The 21618-nt window shown below is 46.2% G+C and overlaps 1 protein-coding gene across 1 annotated transcript in view; it reads right to left on the minus strand.

Moving 5' to 3' along the window:
• The window catches only part of LOC138816357 (lipopolysaccharide-binding protein-like), a 29003-nt gene extending 9617 nt beyond the window's left edge, over positions 1-19386 (minus strand). Inside the window, exons 1-8 of the mRNA XM_070006075.1 lie at positions 19229-19386; positions 17786-17900; positions 8726-8854; positions 7964-8119; positions 6827-6890; positions 4238-4301; positions 2433-2524; positions 88-264 (exon numbers count right to left, since the gene is read on the minus strand). Coding sequence (XP_069862176.1) covers positions 88-264; positions 2433-2524; positions 4238-4301; positions 6827-6890; positions 7964-8119; positions 8726-8854; positions 17786-17900; positions 19229-19352 — 921 coding nt within the window. The 5' untranslated portion in view covers positions 19353-19386. The remainder of the gene's footprint in view (positions 1-87; positions 265-2432; positions 2525-4237; positions 4302-6826; positions 6891-7963; positions 8120-8725; positions 8855-17785; positions 17901-19228) is intronic.
• Between the last annotated feature and the right edge of the window lie 2232 nt (positions 19387-21618).

Raw genomic sequence — 21618 nt, forward strand, 5'->3', positions numbered from 1 at the left:
CTTTCCTGGGCTACTTATAGCATCCACAGAGCTACATCCCATCTGAAGCTCTCCTAGGGCCCTCAGCCCCCTTCTTCTACCACTCACATGCTCATTTGTGATGGTGACATTCATGCGACCAGCCTGGTAGTATACCCTGCTGGCTGTGTTAAAGACATATTCAGAGACTGCGAAGTAAACCATGTGATCATACTGTTGGGGTAACATCAGGGCTGGGGCATCAAAGGGGACTGGGGAGCGCTGGCTTTGGCTGAAGAATTCACCCTGGAGAGAGAGAGAGAGAGTACTTATCAGTTACTGTAGTTTCTACCAGTGAGGATGTGGGACAGAAATGTCCAAAGCCTGCATGGGGGAGGTCTGCTGAGGCTGGGTGGCAGCTGAGTGATGGGTCTGTCCTGAATATAGGTAAGTGTCATGGCCCTACTGCATTTAGAGCCTGCAGCCGAGTGATCGGTCTGTCCTGAATATAGGTAAGTGTCATGGCCCTACTGCATTTAGAGCCTGCAGCTGAGTGATCGGTCTGTCCTGAATATAGGTAAGTGTCATGGCCCTACTGCATTTAGAGCCTGCAGCTGAGTGATCGGTCTGTCCTGAATATAGGTAAGTGTCATGGCCCTACTGCATTTAGAGCCTGCAGCCGAGTGATCGGTCTGTCCTGAATATAGGTAAGTGTCATGGCCCTACTGCATTTAGAGCCTGCAGCCGAGTGATCGGTCTGTCCTGAATATAGGTAAGTGTCATGGCCCTATTGCATTTAGAGCCTGCAGCTGAGTGATCGGTCTGTCCTGAATGTAGGTAAGTGTCATGGCCCTACTGCATTTAGAGCCTGCAGCCGAGTGATCGGTCTGTCCTGAATGTAGGTAAGTGTCATGGCCCTACTGCATTTAGAGCCTGCAGCTGAGTGATCGGTCTGTCCTGAATGTAGGTAAGTGTCATGGCCCTACTGCATTTAGAGCCTGCAGCTGAGTGATCGGTCTGTCCTGAATATAGGTAAGTGTCATGGCCCTACTGCATTTAGAGCCTGCAGCTGAGTGATCGGTCTGTCCTGAATATAGGTAAGTGTCATGGCCCTATTGCATTTAGAGCCTGCAGCCGAGTGATCGGTCTGTCCTGAATGTAGGTAAGTGTCATGGCCCTACTGCATTTAGAGCCTGCAGCTGAGTGATGGGTCTGTCCTGAATATAGGTAAGTGTCATGGCCCTACTGCATTTAGAGCCTGCAGCCAAGTGATCGGTCTGTCCTGAATATAGGTAAGTGTCATGGCCCTACTGCATTTAGAGCCTGCAGCTGCCTGAAATCCCCCACCATCTCTGCATTCTCTCTCCCCAGCCCAGGATGGAGGAGAGGAGGTCCAGCACAGTAAGCAAGAGTGGGAACTGTGGAGTTATACCCTATATCCTTACTAGCTGTGGAACTTTGCAAGGTGTCATCTTCCTTTTGCCTCATGGTGTTATGGGATTTCACTGAGCTATTGTGGACCACTTCTCAGAACTGACACATAGAAGCAAGCATTAGTGAAATACATAAGAGTAAGTCTCATTAGACAAAGTAGTCCACCAAAGCCTGGCTTAGCCCACAGGGGAGTGTCAGAATGAATAGGAGATGAAGAGGAGTGTATGTATGCATTCCTTACTGCTGTTAGGACAGATAGCTACAATCTCAGTGGCTTTAAACAGATTTGTTCCCTTCCAGATCTGAGGGCCTGTGCTTCTTGTGAAAGCTTGAAGGACTCTGTCCTTTCCACCTGCAATCCTGCCCCCACCCCCTGTCACCTCACCCCCTGCTTCCATTTTTACCATCCTTGTTCTGTGTCTCCTGTCTTCCTATCCCAAGGACCTGGGTCACAATGAGCCTAGCAGGACAGACAAGGGTAATCTCTCCATCTCAACATTGGCACATTAGTTACACCTACCCAGTCCCTTTTGCCATATGTAGGAGCATTTACAGATCCAAAGAGTTAGGATGTAGCCATCTTGGGGAGCCATTTTCCAGGCTATTGTAGGGGTAAGGCAGGTAACAATGAAGACACCTTATACACACACCATGGCTAAGTACTTGCTAATCTCTTTCTGGTCATTTCACTTTATCCCCACAATACTTGCAGGCAACCTTGTTACTATTCCATTTTCAGTAGAGGCTCAGAGATAATAAGCAATTTTCTCAAGGTCCCCTCAGTACATTTAGCAATAGAGCCAGGATTCAAACTCACCTTCTGGACTTGAGGGATTTACCATGTTGGCCCACAGACCCTCAACCTTAGGTGTTAGTCTGCAGTTCCTAATGCCCCATCTGCCCATTGTGGGCACCAGGCAGAGATGGAGACTAAGCTGTAAAAGGACAGGAAAGGCAGGGGAGGAGCTGACTCAAGGAGATGGGACTGATTTCCTAGCAGTACTCGGTTCTAAGCATGCGGTCCCCACCCAGGCCCTTACCTTGAAGAACACATTCAGGTCTTCAGAGGACACTTGGGGATTTTCTACCAATCTGTAGTCGATACCAGAAATCTGGTCAATTGTTGTGGTGACTGTGAGACAGGAAAGAGGCAGCCTTATGAACCAAGTGGTCCTGCACAGATGTATAAACTCTGAGGAATTCATTCACATGAGCTATAGTCTTTGGAGGATAGATATGGTACTGGAAGTGAGCTATGGTACTTGAAGCTAGAGATAATCAGGAGAGAGCAGGGAGAGAGATGTTGCCTTTTTTTTTCCTTTCTTGTACGAGAGCTTAAACTCAGAGCTTGGGCACTGTCCCTGAGCTCCTTTTGCTCAAAGCTGGTGGTGTACCACTTGAGCCATAGCAACTCTTCCAGCTTTTTCTGAGTAGTTTCTGCCTGGGCTGGTTTCAAACTGTGATCCTCAGATCTCAGCCTCCTGAGTTGCTAGGATTACAGATAGAAACCACTGGTACCTGGCTCTTTTGTTATTATTGTTATTGTTGTGGCTGTCCTATAGTGTGGGTGTTATCTCTGAGCTTTTGTGCTCAATGGTAGTGCTTTACCATTTGAGCCACAACTCCACTTTTGGCTTTTTGGTGTTCAGTCAGAGATAAGGATCTTCCTTCTTAGGCTGGCTTTGAACTGTAATCTTCAGATATTAGCTTCCTGAGTCGTTAGGATTACAGATGTGAGCCACCAGTGCCTGGTAACATTGCTTGAACTCTGGGCCTGGGCGCTGTCCCTCAGCTCTTTAGTCCAAGGCACTCTACCACTTGAGCCACAGTGCCACTTCTGGCTTTCTGGTGGTTTATTGGAGATAAGAGTCTCATGGACTTTCTGCCTGGCCTGGCTTCAAATAGTGATCCTTAGATCTCAACCTCCTGAGTAACTAGGATTATAGGCTGAGCCACCAGGCCTGGCTCATTCATTCTTTCTTTCAGTATTTTACGCCAGGCACAATTCAAGGGGCTGAAGAAACAGATGTAAGTTAGTCTAAGTCCCTATCCTCATGGAGCCTGAAGTGGGTGGGGGAAACATCAAAATACTTGAGCTAATATACAGTGCAGAGGGCAAGGCCAGCCATATAACAGGGGGCAGAGCAGAAGCCGGTAGCCTGGCTTGGACAGGGACTCAGAGAAGCTTCCTGAGGAGGTGGGTAGACCGGGATCTGAAGGAGGAGTGCTGATGGGTGAAGGGAAAGAGGATGTGGAAAAGGATGTGTCTGGCAGAGGGAAGGGTGTGAGCAAGGATTTTGCAACTGGTGGGGCCTTGTATGTCAGAGGAACCAATGGGACTCTATGTGGCTGCATGAGTGACAGGGAGTAGGAGGAACCTGGAGAAGAAGTGTGGCAGGTAGGGCCAGACCAGGCAAGGCCTTATCACCAAAGATTGGGCTGAGTTCTGAGAGTCAGAGGAGTCGCTGTGGATTTGAAGAAGAAAAGCAACCTGTGTGGCTGTTGAAGGTCCCTATGACCTCTGGGGATAGGGCTAGGAGAGGCCTCAGGCTTCACTTAGGAAGCTCAAAGCACATTGAATTGTTAAATAACCCAGCCACAACCCACATGTGACTCTCACCAGTGAATTTGTGATTCTCTGGGTACCTCATCCTGCCATCAGCTTTTGAAGTCCTTTCCCCAACCCCACAAACCCCACTACTTCATCTCCAACCCTGTGGATAGAGGGAGATAATATTCTCCCAGGATTGCCTCAGGGGTTGATGGTTCCAAAGTATCCAGTGCTATGAATTCTGATGACAACAAGATGGGGGTGGGGGTGGGGGTAGGGGCTGGAACTCCAAACCTGGAAGACTCTGGAGATAGGGCATCAGATTCGAGGCTGCTGACTTCCTGACCGTCTCGCAGATCTGTGGAAGATAGTGAGAAGGCCGGTTGAGTTCTTCCTCTACCTCTCTGCTTGTTAGTGAATGCCTGGTTTCCCCTGTCCTGTGTAGCTTTTGTGTGTTTGCTAGGTGGTGAGGGGTAGGATGGGAAGAAAAGAGAGGCCACTGTCCCCCTCAGTCCACAGCATGGGATTGGCAGTGACTCAAATGACAGAGTACTTGCCTAGCAAGCACCAGGACCTGAGTTCAAATCCTAGTACTATAATTTTATATCTATCTATCTATCCATCCATCCATCTATCATATATCTATCTATCTATTTTCTTTCTTGATACTGGTGATTGAACCCAGGGCATTCCACTTGCTAGGGCTAGGCAAGTGCTTTGCCACTTAGCTACATACTAGCCTGTGTGTGTGTGTGTGTGTGTGTGTGTGTGTGTGTGTGTGTGTGTGTGTGTGTGTGTGTGTGTGTGTGTGTGTGTGTGTGTGTATGTATCTCCAGTCTTGGATGGTGGGCTCTCCCTTAGGTCCTATACATTTTCCACCAATGCCTTTGCCTTTGGCCAGAGAACCTCTCTGCAGAGCCACTTGGAACTTTGCACACACAGCTCCAGGGGGCTGGAGCCAGTAATGGCATCTGAAGTGACCATTTCTTGGGCTTAGCCTCCTTGGGCATGTGGTATCCAGATTCTTCTTGGTTCAAGTTTTCCCTATGTGTTTAGCAGAGATGACAACCCACACAGGACTGTTGGGAGCTTCAGTGGTTCTAGGAAAAGCCTCCCTCCCCCTCCTCTTCCCCCCACTTTCCCTAGCTCTTTCCTGTACCAGGCATTTCTAGTAAGTCTATCACATCTCTCCATCCTCACATGGCATGGCAGATGCTATGGCTGTTCCTACTTCATAGTCAAGGATCCTGAGGCTCAGAAAGCTTAAGACAGTTATGTAAGATATCACAGCCAGATAAGTACCAGATCAACCAACTATAGAGCTCACATAGTCCATGGTAAAGAGTTAAGGAGATAAAATACAATTGAAAGCTGGGTACTGGTGGCTCATCCTAGCTTCTCAGGAGGCTAAGTTCTGAGGATCATGGCCAAAGCCAGCCCGGGCAGGAAAGTCTGTGAGAATCTTTTTTTTTTTTTTTTTTTTTTTTTTTTTTTGTCGGCCGTGGGGCTTGAACTCTGGGCCTGGGCGCTGTCCCTCAGCTCTTCAGCTCAAGGCGAGCGCTCTACCACTTGAGCTACAGCGCCACTTCCGGTTTTCTGGTGGTTTATTGGAGATAGGAGTCTCACGGTCTCTCCTGCCCGGGCTGGCTTTGAACCGCGATCCTCAGATCTCAGCCTCCTGAGTAGCTAGGATTACAGGCGTGAGCCACCAGCGCCCGGCTGTGAGAATCTTTTTTTTTTTTTTTTTTTTTTGTCTGCCCGTAGTGAGGATTGAACTCTGAGCCTGGGTTCTGTCCCTGAGCTCTTCAGCTCAAGGTGGCGAGCACTCTACCACTTGAGCCACAGTGCCACTTCCTCTGTGAGACTCTTATCTCCAATTAAGTACCAAAAAGCTGGACATTAAGGTGTGTCTCAAGTGAAAAAAGGAAAAGTAAAGTGAAAAGGAAGTGAGTGAAAAAGCTAAAAGGAAGCACTCTGGCTCTGAGTTCAAATACCAGTGCTGGCACAGACACACACAAACACACACACACAAATTCAATGGATAGAGGACTATGTCATGATGATAATGGTGAATGTGCTAGATTCATTGTGTAGCTATCTAATTGAATCCTCACCAACCATCTTCAAGTAGAGGTCACTGTTTCCATTTTATGAATGAGGAAATTGAAGGTCAAGTGGGTCCCTTAATGTGCTCCAAGGTACTCAAAGGGTAAACCAAAGATGCACTTCTCATTCACAGAGGCCTCACCAAGGCCATGAGGCAAGAGGCATCAAAGTTCATCCTCACTACTGTTCTTTGGATGTACATTTGTTATGAGGACCAGGGGAGTCTTATTTAGGAAACCATATACCTAAGGTGAAGAAGATACCCTAGGTTTTCTCCTAAAAAGTTGTAAATTTTACTTCCTGGAAGTAATTTTTTTTCTGGAAGTAATTTTTTACATGGTATAATTTCTCACCAATATTTCTTTCATGTTACCTACAATTAGATAATCAAATAACATACAGATGGTACTAAGTACCCATTTAGCATAGGTGATCACATAAACTGTGGCAAAGCCTTGACTTTTGCCTTTGCATAGGGAATGAGGAAGATTGAACTCTGGGCCTGAGTGCTGTCCCTCAGCTCCTCAGCTCAAGGCTAGCGCTCTTCCACTTGAGCCACAGCACCACTTCCGGCTTTTTTCTTTTTGCTTATGTGGTGCTGAGGAATCGAACCCAGGGCCTCAGGCATGCAAGGCAAGTGCTCTACCACTGAGCCACCTTCCCAGCCCCGAGGATGAGAACATACTTGAGCATGTTAATGACAACATGCTCCCAAATATCAAATATGTAGAGATGAATAATGTATATGCTATCTACCAATTGTATCTTTTTGTTTACCTTTTGTTCCAAGGTTTTTTTGATGCTTTTTTCAATTCTTTGATGGAAGAGGTTTATGATCCAGCTAATGAAAAGAGGAGAAAGGGTCAGGATACATTTTGAGCCTCCCAAGGGGAATAACCCAGCAGTGAGACCCAGACAGATGAGTTTATCCCAAGGGAAGATGACTCTTGTATGTATGGTAGTGTAAACTTCTTCAGCACCTTTGTCCTGTTTTAAAACCCACTTCTTCATATTCAGCCTAGTTGTTCAATGTGGCTAACCCTACCCTTACCCTCAGCCTGACTCTGACATTGTCAATCACTATCCAGTATGATAGGTTCAGGGATGAGCATGTGACCCAACATAGACCAATGAAAGCTCCAACCAGGGTTTCCCCAGGGGGTATGGGAAAGGGTACCCTCTCTTGCTGAAACTGTGAACATACGGGGCAAGTAAGACCCAGCTCCTAGTAACTATCTTTTCTATTTTGGATAGGGGGCTTGAACTCAGGGACCCCAATTTTTGCTTATCTTTTTTTTTCTCAAGGCTGGCACTTGAACAACATCTCCACTTCTGGTTAAGTCTCTTGGATTTGTTTACCTGGGTTGGCTTTGAACCAAAACCTTAGCTCTCAGCCTCCTAAATAGCTAGGATTGTAAATGTGAGCCACAAGCGCCTAGCTTCTTTCTTTTTTGTTTTTGTTTTTTTTGGTTTTTTTTGGATCCAGTCATGGGGCCTGAACTCTGGGCCTGGGTGCTGTCCCTCAGCTCTTCAGCTCAAGGGTAGAGCTCTACCACTTGAGCCACAGCGCCACTTCCTGCTTTTTTCTTTTTGCTTATGTGGTGCTGACCCAGGGCGTCAGGCATGCAAGGCAAGCGCTCTACCACTGAGCCACCTTCCCAGCCCGTTTCTTTCTTTTTTAATGTTTGAGAGTCTCACTATGTATCCCAGGCCTTGAGTTCATTATCCCCCTGGAGTTTTAATCCTCCTAAAGGCTGAGATTACATGTGTGCAGTGCCATGCCCAGCTTTGAGCCTTGATTTTGATAAGTCTTAAAACATTGGATCTTGGGTTTCATTAGATGAGCTAAATTAGGAGTGAGCTGGATGCAGAGACAGTGCTGCCTGTCCCCTATGAGTACATAAGGTCACTTACCTTAAGGATCCAGATATGTGAACCCTGACCTGGCCAATGGAGTTGCTACAGTGGGTTACAGAGACAGTAGGGTGCCCAGACTGGTCCTTGCCCAAGTTCAGAGAAATGGAGATGGAAATGCCATCCATTGAGAGATCAAAGGTTCCCTGGAGGGTGCTGGTTGGAACAAATGAGAAAGCCATGTAATCAAGGTCATCCTTAAGGAAAAGAATCTAAGGATAATGACCTATATTTGCTCCTATGCTCCCACAACCTAGCTGTGGCTCTTTTTGTTGTTGTTCATTTGTTGGTCATGGGACTTGAACTCTGGGCCTGAATGCTGCCCCTCAGCTCTTCAGCTCAAGGTGAGTGCTCTACCACTGCGCCACTTCTGGTTTTCCAAGTCATTTATTGGAGATGAGTCTCTCGGACTTTCCAGCCCAGGCTGGCTTTGAACCGGGATCCTCAGATCTTAGCCTCCTGAGTAGCTAGGATTACAGACATGAGCCACTGGTGCCCAGCTTAGCTGTGGTTCTTGTCTGGGCCAATTTTAACAATTATAACACCCAGTGTGTATTGCTTTTTTTTTTTAATGTGCCAGGCACACTGCCAAATGGCTTACTTCTATTTTATTTTACCTATCAATTATTAGCCCCAGACAAAGGGACTGAAGTTTATGCATTCTTGAGTGTGGATACTTTTGTAAAGTAGACATTTAAGAACTAGAACTTGAATCTAGGATATGTGGAGGCAGAGCCACATTCCCATCCGGGTACCACTCACATGAATGCCTTTTTCACCTTCCAGTTCCCACTCATAGACATGTAGTTGTTGGATAGAGCTGCTCTGATTCCTTGCTTTGGAAGTAGACTCAGATCTGAGTTCCGGAGCACGAACTGGTGAATTTGCAAGCTGAGGAAGGAAGGTAGAAAAGCCAGAATATATCCATTGTGACATGAGCCCTGAATGAGTCCCCAGAGCCTCCTCCAGACCTCCATGCTTATTGGTCTAAACCACAAAGGACCATCCAAGTAGCTCATTCATGTCTGTCCATCTGCTGACTCCTCCAGGGTGCCTTTCCCAGCCTAGACATTTTTAGCCTTCCTTTGATACCCACTCCATCATGGTTCCAATTTAGCTTGCTGACTTGACCTTTACAATCTCCAGGATCCTGCAAGCTGGCTTTGTAGCTGTGCCCTGTCCTCACAGAGAAAGCTGGGGCTCCTCTCCCCTGTCCCCTCCTCCACTCATGACTGCCAATAGGAACAATGGGTCGGGGAGTACACTTAGTATGTGTGAGGCCCTGGGTTCCATCCCCAGCACTACAAAATAAACCTCTTTACCTGACGTATGCAACTGTAACCCCTCTGTACATCATCTTTATAATAGCTATAAAAAATTAAAAGAAAAAGAAACAAGAATTCTCTGTTTCATCAGAGCTCACCCATTGGTACCCTGGGCTGTCTGGGGCTACACATACTTTTCTTTTTCTTTTTTCCTTTTCCTTTTTCCTTTTTTTTATTGTGAAAATACTGTACAGAGGGGTTGCAATTACATGGGTAAGATAATGAGTACATTTCTTATCAAGCATTGTTGCCTCCTCCTTTGTTTCCCCTTCCCATCCCTTCCCATCCCCCTCCACCCCCTGCCCCACTTTTCTTTTTAAAATAGTGTTTTCAAATTTTTAATTAGTTGCCTTGATTTTTATCTTATCTTTTTTTTGTTGTTGTTCCAGTACTGGGGCTAGAACTCCTTGTGTTCTACTTTAACTTTTTTCTTTTTTTGCTCAAGGCTGTAGCTGTACTTGTGCAAACTTCATTTCCTAGCCCCCTTTGCCTCTAACTTCTAGTTAGGATTGGCCAGTGGGAAGCACTTGAGGGGGGAGTAACAGACAGGAAGAGGGAGAAGGTTACAGTATTTCTCCTGCTCTCTCTGCCCGGAACTGTCTTTGACAGCAATTGCAAAGACGTGTAATTGATTACAAAGATTGCTGTGATGAGCAAAGATTTTAAGACTCATCAAGATCAGGGCTCTGGGCTGGGAAGGTGGCTCAGTGGTAGAGCGCTTGCCTTGCATGCATGAGGCCCTGGATTCGATTCCTCAGCACCACATAAGCAGAAAAAAAAAGCTGGAAGTGACGCTGTGGCTCAAATGGTAGAGCGCTAGCCTTGAGCTGAAGAGCTGAGGGACAGCGCCCAGGCCCAGAGTTCAGGCCCACGACCGGACCCCCCCCCCCCAAAAAAAAAAAAAAAAAAAAAAAAGACCAGGGCTCAAACCTGACATAGAAGCACACATCTGTAATCCCAGGCTTTGGGAGGTAGAGGCAGGAGGACCACGCATTATAGGCCTGGGCTACAAAGTGACTATCTAAAACATTAAAAGGAAGGAAGGAAAGAAGGAATGGAGAAAGTGGAGGGAGGAAGGGAGGAGAGAGGAAAGAGGTTAGAGGGAGGGATGGACTAAGGAAGGAAGGAAAGAAAGAAGGAAGAAAGGAAATCAGGGCTCAGCAAATTATGACCTGGGGACCAAATAGAGTCTGCCACCCGTTTTTATGAATAAAGCTTACTGAAGCACAGCTCCATCCGTCTATTTATGTTTGTTTATGACTGATTTAGCACTATAAAGGCAGAGCTGAGTAGTTCTTCCAAGCCCATGTGACAAACAGTGTTCAAGATATTTACTACCTTGGCCCTTTACAAAAGATCTCCTGGGAGGAGTATGTTTTTTGATTTTGTTTTGGTTGGTCATGGGGCTTGGACTCAGGACCTGAGTGCTGTCCTGGAGCTTTTTCACTTAAGGCTAGTGCTCTGCCACTTTGAGCTACGGCATCACTTCCGATTTTCTGGTGGCAAGTTGGAGATAAGAGTCTTTCCTGCCTGGGCTGGCTTTAAACCGTGATCCTCAGATCTCAGTCTCCTGAGTAGCTAGGATTATAGGCATGAGCCACCAGCACCAGGCTCTGGCCAGAGTTTTTCTGGGCTTGGGCGCTGTCCTTCACCTCTTCAGCTCAAGGCAAGTGCTCTACCACTTGAGCCACAGCGCCACTTCCAGTTTTCTGGTAGTTTATTGGAGATAAGAGTTTCATGCAGAGCCGGGCGCTGGTGGCTCTCGCCTGTAATCCTAGCTACTCAGGAGGCTGAGATCTGAGGATCGCGGTTCAAAGCCAGCCCGGGCAGGAGAGACCGTGAGACTCCTATCTCCAATAAACCACCAGAAAACCGGAAGTGGCGCTGTAGCTCAAGTGGTAGAGCGCTTGCCTTGAGCTGAAGAGCTGAGGGACAGCGCCCAGGCCCAGAGTTCAAGCCCCACGACCGACAAAAAAAAAAAAAAAATCTAAAAGAAAAAGAGTTTCATGCACTTTTCTTCCCTGGGCTGGCTTTGAATCTTGATCCTCAGATCTCAGCCTCCTGAGTAGCTAGGATTACACGTGTGAGCCACTACTTGATTAACACTCTCCTTCCTTTTTTTCCGATTAATTTGGAGATAAGAAGCTCTTGGATTTGTATGCCTTGGCTGACTTTCAGACAAGATCCTCTTATCTCAGCCTCCTGAGTAGTTAGGAGTACAGGCATGAGCCATTGGCACCCAGTAGTTGCCAATATTTTAAATTGAAATTTTTTTTTTTTGTTGGTTGTGGGGCTTGAACTCTGGACCTGGGCGCTGTCCCTCAGCTCTTCAGTTCAAGGCGAGCGCTCTACCACTTGAGCTACAGCGCCACTTCCGGTTTTCTGGTGGTTTATTGGAGATAGGAGTCTCACGCTCTCTCCTGCCCGGGCTGGCTTTGAACCGAGGTCCTCAGATCTCAGCCTCCTGAGTAGCTAGGATTACAGGCGTGAGCCACCAGCGCCCGGCTAAATTGAAAAAAATTTTACACCGAACAATGTGGAGGAAACAACAGTAGCAAACAACAACAAAAACCAACCCATCTGGCTTCTTGGGAAAAAAAATCAGAAGAGCAGATTTCCTTACAGTATCAACTGTAAGTGAGTAGCAGCTGTCCCTCTTTCAATTGGACAAGTGTTTTTCAGGTTAGCAACACACTACTCTCTATTTCCCTCTGCCCTCATATCAATTCCATGGCCTTCCCTTGCTCTGGCCTATACTGTGAAAACTAAATTTTCCAGCATCCTTTGCAATTAGGATTGGACAATGAGAAGCACCTACAGGAAGAATAGTAGATGGAAAGAGGGAGAAAGCAAGAGAAATTCTTCTGCTCTCTTTGTCAGGAATTATCTTTTTTTTTTTTTTTTGGTCAGTTGTCAGGCTTGAACTCCTGGCCTGAACTTTGTCCCTGAGCTCTTCAGCTCAAGGCTAGTGCTCTACCACTTAGCCACAGGTCCACTTCTGGTTTTCTGGTGGTTAATTGGAGATAAGAATCTCATGGACTTTCCTGCCTGGGCTGGGAACAGGCTCTACCACTTGAGCCACAGTACCACTTCCAGCTTTTTCTGCTTATGTGGTGCTGAGGAATTGAACCTAGGGCTTCATGCATGCAAGGTAAGCATTATACCACTGAGCCACCTTCCCAGCCCTACATGTAATTCTTACACGTAGTAAAACTATGCCATTTAAGTTCAAAGGTTTTCTAAGAGTTAACTTAGACTGCAGAAGAAAAGCAGATAGTTTTAAATTCAGACTGCAGAGGGGGCATTATCTAGTGCTTCAAGGTTTCTAAGGGTTAAATGTAAATGTAAATCAAAGCTAAAGTGTGAAGGCTTTAGAAAGGGAATTAAAAATGAGTCCCTGGATAAAAGAAATGTGGGGAGTAAAATTGTCCTAAATGTTTGTTTAAAAGTGGAAAAACAAAAAGTAGGACTACTAAAGTTCACATAAGTATTTATTATTTAATTATTTATTTTATTTTATTTTATTTTTTTTGTCGGTCGTGGGGCCTGAGCTCTGGGCCTGGGCACTGTCCCTCAGCTCTTCAGTTCAAGGCTAGTGCTCTACCACTTGAGTTACGGCACCACTTGTGGCTTTTTCTGCTTATGTGGTGCTGAGGAATCGAACCCAGGGCCTCATGCTTGCAAGGCAAGCACTCTACCACTGAGCCACCTTCCCAGCCCCTCACATAAGTATTTATGTTTAAGGCCTTGTTGCTGTGTAATGTCTGTTTCTCAAGGGTGTGAGCTACCTTGGATACAGAGCATTTTCCTGCATTCTCTGTTGTAATTGCAAAGGTTTGACTTGGTAACAATGGTTTCAATTAGTGTCCTAAAGTATATTCAGTTAAAAATTAAGAATATGATTGCTTAATTGCTGTTTCAGTTTTGCTTTTACAAATCTTCTGTAGCAATTACAGGTGGGCACACAGAGGGACAGATGACGTCTACAAGTTTGTTAGCTATAATTTTGATTCTTTTTTTTTTTTTTTTGGTCGTGGGGCTTGAACTCTGGGCGTGGGCGCTGTCCCTCAGCTCTTCAGCTCAAGGCGAGTGATCTACCACTTGAGCTACAGCGCCACTTCCGGTTTTCTGGTGGTTTATTGGAGATAGGAGTCTCACGGTCTCTCCTGCCTGGGCTGGCTTTGAACCTCGATCCTCAGATCTCAGCCTCCTGAGTAGCTAGGATTACAGGCGTGAGCCACCAGCGCCCGGCTTAACTTTGATTCTTATAAGTTCCAGGTAACCCATGCTTAAAAACTATCTTTATCGATCTCCTTATTGCTTCAATTGGAGTAAAGGAGCTTTTGATAAAGACTCATTTGATCTGAGGACTGCAGTTCAAAGCCAGCCTGGGAAAAAGAGTCTCTGTGAGACTTATCTCTAGTTGTCCAGCAGAGTGCTGGAAGTGTAGCTATGGCTCAAAGTGGTAGAGCACTATCCTTGAGCAGGAGAGCTCAGGACAGTGCCCAGGCCCTGAGTTCAGGGGAAATGCTATCAGGGGAATTATCCCAGCATGGGGAGAGAGATTGCTGGGACAAAATCGTGTCTTGATGACAACAGAGCATCCAGAGGCAGTTGGAAGATACTGCTCACATGAAAGGAGATGGTGTCAGATTTTGGAGACACTTGTGTTTGGCCCTTGAAAATTAATCAGAGCTGGGAGGTTATAAGAAAATAGTTTATAGGCATGCCTATCTAATGCTCATGTCTGTCTACTTTGTAACTGGGCAGGGACTTACACCCTTGTCTGTCAGTCATCTGTTGTATTGGATAGTAAAAAGCTAGGACTGTCATATGGGGGATAGTTTAAAATCCCAGCCCCCAGCATCTGCTCAAAGTCCTAATAGGCAGTGAGTTTTGATCTAGCACCAGGCATATAAATTCATCTGTTCAGGAAAAGAGGTTTGTACCCAATAGGGTATGGACCTGAGATCATGTTCCTATTGAGAGCTATCTAAAAGACTGCACAGGTAACTTAGACAATGTGAGAGTCAGTAAAAATCAGGTTCCCCAGGCAGTCAGGAAAATGCTTTTGTAAACCAGAGTACTATTGCTCCTAAGGACATCTGATACTAGCAAGCCCTTGGGAAGATAGGCAGGCCCAGTGCCCTTTACTCAGCTTAAAGAAGTTATAGAAGATGGATCTTTATTCATCAATTCCCCTTAAGATCAAGGACCTGAACTCATTTTTGGGAAAATGAGGGAGGATAGATGAAAGAAATAGGCATGGAAAAACAATGGTAATTAGTACAGATGCCCTTGAGTGTGAAGACTGCATTTGTGAGAGATGGAGGTACAACTTCAAACCTTTTGTGACTTCCCAGGAAATCCTAGCCTTTTTGGAGAAAATCTGGTTAACAAAAGTTGTTGCCCTGGTAAATTGCCCCAGGCCACAGCCTAAAAACTCTCTTAAAAACCAGTGGGTGGGCCAGGTACCAGTGGCTCACTCCTGTAATCCTAGCTACTCAGTAGGCTTAGATCTGAAGATTATGGTCAAGGCCAGCCCCAGCCGGGCAGAAAACTCCTTGTGAGACTCTTTTTAAAAAAAATTTTTTGCCAGTCCTGGGGCTTGACTTCAGGCTTGGGCACTGTCCCAGAGCTTCTTTTTGCTCAACGCTAGCACTCTACCACTTGAGCCACAGGTCCACTTCTGCCTTTTTTCTATTTATGTGATACTGAGGAATCATCCCCAGGGCTTCATGCTTGTTAGGTAAGCACTCTACCACTAAGTCACATTTCCAATCCCCTGTGAGGCTCTTATCTCCAATTAACCACTCAAAAACTGAAAGTGGCACTGTGGCTCAAGTGGTAGAGTGCTAGACTTGAGCACAAAGAGGCTCAGGGTCAGTACCTAGGCCTTGAGTTCAAGCCCCACAACTGACAAAAACCAAAAACAAAACAGTGGGACTCCCTAATTCAAAATTGGTGTTCTCAGAGAAAGCAACCAGGAGAATATTGGGAAACATATTCTACTAAATTCAGGCTCCTGCCTTAGGTTAACTTAAGTCTCTGCAGAACTTGTAAGTGTAAGGTCCGCTCCTGGATGGCGAGCAGACTCCACCCTCCTCGCAGCAAAGTCTCCACCCAGTACCTGCGTTACCTAGGCAACTGGGACACCTGGAAGAGGTCACATCTGCATCCGCTGACGTCACATCTGAATTTGATGTGGCCACACCTTTCCCCACCCATACCCTACATAAGGCCTAGCCCAGGCCCAGACCCTCCCTCTTTTTCTCTCTCTGTTCGTTTCTAGCTCTTGCTGCTCTTTTCTTGCTCTCTTGCTCTCTCTTTCCCAGCCACGTGGAGTGCCAACCTTGCCTGGTCCCAGCAGGTCTACCCCTTACCTGAATACCACGTGAGTGCTACTGTTCTTACCCCTCTCTCTGCTCTTTTCTCTCTCTTTCCTCTCTTCCCAGCTCTCTCTCATTCCCAGGCCTTTCCCAGCCACGTGGAGTGCCACCCTTGCCTGGTCCAAGCAGGTCTACTGAATAAACCTACCCCTTACCTGAATACCACGTGCGTGCGTGGTGCAGTTCTTACTCGGCTACCTCTTTTTAAAAACCTAACAGTAAGCAACTCAGCAGGAGGTGTGTAAACCTTCCGAGAAACAGCTGCCACTGCCCAGTCCTGGCATAATCGCTGCAGAACTTGTAGGCAACTCATGAGAAGGAATGTAAACCTTCTGAGAGACAGCTGCTGCTGCCCAGCTCTGATGAAAGTCTCTGCAGAGCTTGTAGGTAACACAGCAGAAGGTGTGTAAACAGTCTGGGAGATAGCTGTTGTTGCCCAGCCTGGATCCAGCCCACTCCTTCCAACCTGAAGATTCAGCTTAAGTTGAAAAGTTCAAAGACTGCCTCATAGCATGGAACTCTACATTGTCATCCTGCCCACATGGTAAAAACAGATGGGACCCCTGCCTGGCCTCATCACACATGGCTGATTCCTAGAGAAAAGCTGCTTTGGATTTGCTGGAGCTCAGATTTTTTTTGTGTGACATTCTTTCTGTAGTACATAGATTTGTAAGCCTTACTCAGCCTGATCTGGGAAAGGATTGCTGATTATGTTTAAGCTCCAAACCTCCTGGCTATATGGGTATCAGTCATATGGAACCAACTTTGACTGTGGGAGACTCCTTAAATTACAGGTAGAAACAGCCCAGGCAAAAATTACAGGGGAATTCTGGCAGCCTTAGAAAAAACATGTTGTTTAGTGCTAATGAAACAGGTCTAGTATAGAAGAGCCTTTTGTAAGTGTTGGTTAAAGTAGCTTGGTTAGGCTCATATTCCTAAGGGCCCGATGCAGCTCTCTCAGTGAGAAATCAATGATTTGATTTCATGTACATAAAACCAGTGGGGAATGAAGTAAGGAGACTGGGTCTAAGCAATAGGCCTTGTCCTTACTTCCATCCTGGTGCCTAGCTGGGTGGAGGGAGCTTTCCATCCAGCACTGAATAGCCTAGAGGTGAGAGAGGACACTCATTGAATTGCAGATGTCATGCTGTTTAGCCTTGGGAGAGCTTTGTTACAGAGAATGCTGGCCTTCAGTTTCCCTTAAATGATCTGATTTGTTTGCCTCTTATTATCTCCATGTATGGAAAGTTTGAGGTGTACCCCTCATATGGAAAGTTCAGCTGACCCCTGAGCTTGTACCTGAGTATGTCCATATAAAGTTCTGCTTTTGTTAAGGCTTGGTCTCTCCCCAAAGCATGTGTTTTGTTTTGTTTTTTGTTGGTCGTGGGGCTTGAACTCTGGGCGTGGGCGCTGTCCCTCAGCTCTTCAGCTCAAGGCAAGCGCTCTACCACTTGAGCTACAGCGCCACTTCCGGTTTTCTGGTGGTTTACTGGAATAGGAGTCTCACCGTCTCTCCTGCCCGGGCTGGCTTTGAACCGTGATCCTCGGATCTCAGCCTCCTGAGTAGCTAGGATTACAGGTGTGAGCCACCAACGCCCGGCAAAACATGTGGTTTTGTTTTGTTTTGGTTTGGTTTTTTTGGGTACAGTCGTGGGGCCTGAACTCTGGGCCTGGGCGCTGTCCCTCAGCTCTTCAGCTCAAGGCTAGTGCTCTACCACTTGAGCCACAGCGCCACTTCTGGCTTTTTTCTTATGTGGTGCTGAGGAATCGAACTCAGGGCCTCAGGCATGCAAGGCAAGCACTCTACCACTGAGCCACCTTCCCAGCCCTGGTTTTGGTTTTTAAAAGCTTGGTTCAAGTTCTGTCCTGGGCTGCAGGTCTTTGAGTCAGCAGTCCACCTGCAGACGTGGGCTCTCCAATAAAGACTCCCAATTTCACCTTTCTAAATACAGCTTCTCTGTTTCTCGCTGACTGAATTCCCATACAACCCCAGAGGCTTCTCTCTTTTTATTCCATTTCTGAGTCTGTGTTGATCTTCCTTCCCCTGTAAGTCTTGGTTCCCACCCTTCCTCCTTTGCTCTTCCTGCAGTAGAGAAAGGAGACCTCACCTGTGAAAATCATAGCTGACCGATCCAACCCAACGAATCCTGAAGTGTCCTGAGAGATTGGGCACTGTGATGGTAGACAGCTCCTTCTTCAGGATGGCAATTGCATACTGGTGGGCTGGAGCAGCAGAGGGGGCCAAGGGAAGGATCTTCAATTAGTCTGTTATGTGGCAGACAGCTTGAGGAGCTGGGCTTTGTAATCATGTCACTGTGATTGAATTCCACTTACTGTTGAGGCAATACCAAGTGAATCCCTTAAATTCCTCAACCCTCAGTTTCCCCATCAGCAAGATGGTACTAATGACACTAACTTGATCCTAAGAATTAAATTATTGTCAGTGGCTCATACCTGTAATCATAGCTACTCAGGAGGCTGAGATCTGGGCAGGAACATCTGTGTGAGCCTCTTTTGTTGTGTGTTTTTTTGTTGTTGTTAGTGGTGGTGGTGGTGGTCGTGGGGTCTGAACTCTGGGCATAGGCGCTGTCCCTCAGCTCTTCAGCTCAAAGCTAGCACTCTACCACTTGAGCCACAGCACCACTTCTGGCTTTTTCTGCTTATGTGGTGGTTAGGAATTGAACTCAGGGCCTCATCCATGCAAGGCAAGCACTCTACCACTGAGCCACCTTCCCTGCCCCTCTGTGTGAGCCTCTTGTGTCCAAGTAACCATCAAAAACAAGAAAAGGAGGTAATGGCTCAAGTGGCAGAATGCCAGCTTTGAGTGGAAAAGCTAAGGGATAGTGCCCAGGTCCTGAGTTCAAACCCCAGTACTAGCATAAAGAAAAGCAAATAAATAAATTCTGTCCATGATTCACAGTGCCAGGCAAATGACCATCATTGCTCCTTACTAGTGCAGCAAGGGCTTGTGCAAGGATCAACTATAGTGGGGCTCTGGAGGACTCGGTTACTGCCACAGTAGAGGGGAGGGGAGTATCAAACCTTCAGCTTTGGCGCCGTTGCTTAGGTCATATGTCTTCAATGCAGATAACGCTCCAGTCAGTCTTGGGTGGATCCCCTAGAGTTTCCACATTAATATATTTCCCACTTCTTTTTTTTTCCTTTTTTCTTTTTGTCAGTCATGGAGCTTGAACTCAGGGCCTGGGCACCATCCCAAAGTGCTCAAGGCTAGCACTCTACCACTTTTTCTGGTAGTTAATTGGAGATAAGAATTTCACAGACTTTCCTGCCAGGGTTGGCTTTGAATGATGATCCTCATATCTCAGCCTTCTAAGTAGCTAGGATTACAGGTGTGAGCCACCAGTGCCTGGCCCTAGCCCTTTCAATGTGAGGGAAAATGGTGGTCTACTCCTACTCCTCCCCCCATCCTCTCCCAGACTCAAGATGGGGAAATTGAAGCCGGAAAGGTGACATGCAAAGTGTGGGCAGTGTCAGAACCTCAGCCTGCAATAGAATGTCGACACCAGGAGAAAACAGTTCCATCCACTTACCATATTCCAGGCCTTTTCTAGTGATCTGGACCACAATTCCAGGATTGGCAGTCCCTTCTCCAAACCTGGAGCTCCCCATCCATAGCATCAGGACCACAGCCACACAGTGTAGTCTAGCCTTCATCCTTGACTTCAGCCTTTTCCTGACTGAAGGTAACAGTGAAGGCCGAGGTGCTTTATAAAGACTGGGGCTAGATGAGGAACTGAGCCAGCTTGGGGTGGGGTGGGGTGGGGTGGGGTGGGGGAAGAGCTCAGGACTTTGGGGACAGTTTCCAGCAACTTAGAGAGAGAAGGTTGCTTGTGAAATTGCTGGAGGTTTTTTTTCTTTCTTTTTTTTCTCTGATGTGAGAGTAGCAGAAGGGTGCCACACCTCCAAATCCTTCCTCTTTCAAGCTTTCTTGTCCACCACTATCAGCGGAGTCCCACATATTACATCTCCAGCTCAACACCCTCCATTCATTCCTCATTATCACTGTTTGAAGTCTAAACACCCAGCCGGGCTGGTGAAGGCCACCGCTGAGTGGCTGCCTGCCACCAACCTCTCCAACCGGATCTTCCACCGGTCCAGCCTGCTGGCTGCCTGTGGTCTCTAGCCCAGCTGAAATCCACTGGAATCTGCTGTTCTCCACTTAAGCAAGATCATCTCAAGTCATAAGCACAATAGATGCTCCACTACTCTAGGCTTCCAAACACTTTTGGATGTTTCCCTTGCTTATGTTGCCTTTGAGTCAGTTTTATTCAAGTATAATTTATCTTTATCACAATAAAATGCACATTTGTGTGTGTGTGTGTGTGTGTGTGTGTATGTATGTGTGTGTGTGTGTGTGTGTGCTAGTACTGGGGTTTGAACTCAAAGCTTTATGCTCTCTTTCTCTCTCTTGGCTTTTTCACTTGCTCTATCCCTGAGTCATCTTGCCATCCTAGTTTTTGGCTGGTTCATTGGAGATGGAGTCTCTCGGACTTTTCTGGCTTCAACTCAAGATCCTCAGATCTCAGCCTCCTGAGTAGTTGGGATTGTAGAAGTGAGTCAGCTGGCTTACAATATGTACATTTCAAATACTTTGACAGGTGAACATATTTGTGTGGCTATTTCTAACTCAGATCTAGAACCTTCTATCACCTCAATAAAGTCTCATGCCTCTTTCCAATCTCCCTTATAGCTACCTATCCCAGAAACCACAGCTCTGCTTTCTGTCACCACAGATTAGTATTTTCTGTTCTAGAACTTCATGTAAATGGAGTTATTGCTGTCATCTTCTTTCCTAACTGGCTTCCTTCCTATACATTGTTTTGTTGTTTTGTTTTCTTTTACTTGTAGTCATGGTGCTTGAACCTAGGGCCTGGGCGCTGTCCCTGAGCAATTTTGCTTAAGGCTAGTGGCTCTACCATATTGAACCACAGCGGTAATTCTGGTTTTCTGGTGGTTAATTGAAGATAAGAGTTTCAAAGATTTTCCTGCCCAGGCTGGCTTTGAACTTTGGTCCTCAGATCTCAGCCTCCTGAATAGCTAGGATTAGTGGTATAAGACACTAGTGGTCAGCCACATTATGTTTTAATTAGCCCATGTTGTTCTGTGTATCCATAGATCCTTTTTTAGAGCTGAGTAGTATGCCATACAATAGCTAGAGTGATTCTTTTCTTGTATTATTCATTTTTTGTATTTGTCCTTTTTTTTTTTTTTGCCAATTCTGGGGCAAGATGGGACAAATGTATTTTTTTTTGAGGCCTAGGGCAATGACTGGAGACTTCTAGGTGCTGCTCTTTCGGGGTCTGGAATGGGATGTTGTAAAAGCTGGCTGTTATTGATGATATATGTTTGTAAATCTTGAAATATTTTTGGTATTCTTACTTTGATGTCTTTGGCCTCAGAGTGGGAGAGACTTGTAGATGTAGCTGAATACTCCTTAATTAAATGTTCAATATTTCTGGGTGTGGAATTAAACAGGAATCTGACCCAAAAGTAGTAAAGGGGATGGATATAAAATGAAGACAGACATACCCAGCTTTAGCTTGCTTGTGTGTGTGTGTGTGTGTGTGTGTGTGTGTGTGTGTGTGTGTGTGTGTGTAAGAGAGAGAGAGAGAGAGAGAGAGAGAGAGAGAGAGAGAGAGAGAGAGAGAGAGAGAGAGAGAGAGAGAGAGAGAGAGAGAGTATACTGGGGCTTAAACTCAGAGCCTAGGTGCTGGCCCTTAGTTTTTTTGCTCAAGGCTAGCACTCTACCACTAGAGTCACAGCTCCACTTCTGGCTTTTTGTTAGTTGTAGGTAAGAATTTTCTTTTTAAAAATTTTTTATTGTGAAAATACTGTACATAGGGGTTACAATTACATGAGCAAGATAATGAGTACATTTCTTATCAAGCATTGTAGCCTCCTCCTTTGTTTCCCCTTCCCA

The sequence above is a fragment of the Dipodomys merriami genome, unplaced genomic scaffold, assembly GCF_024711535.1.
Source record: "Dipodomys merriami isolate MVZ:Mamm:240054 unplaced genomic scaffold, mDipMer1.0.p SCAF_692, whole genome shotgun sequence".
In the NCBI taxonomy this organism is placed as follows: Eukaryota; Metazoa; Chordata; class Mammalia; order Rodentia; family Heteromyidae; genus Dipodomys; species Dipodomys merriami.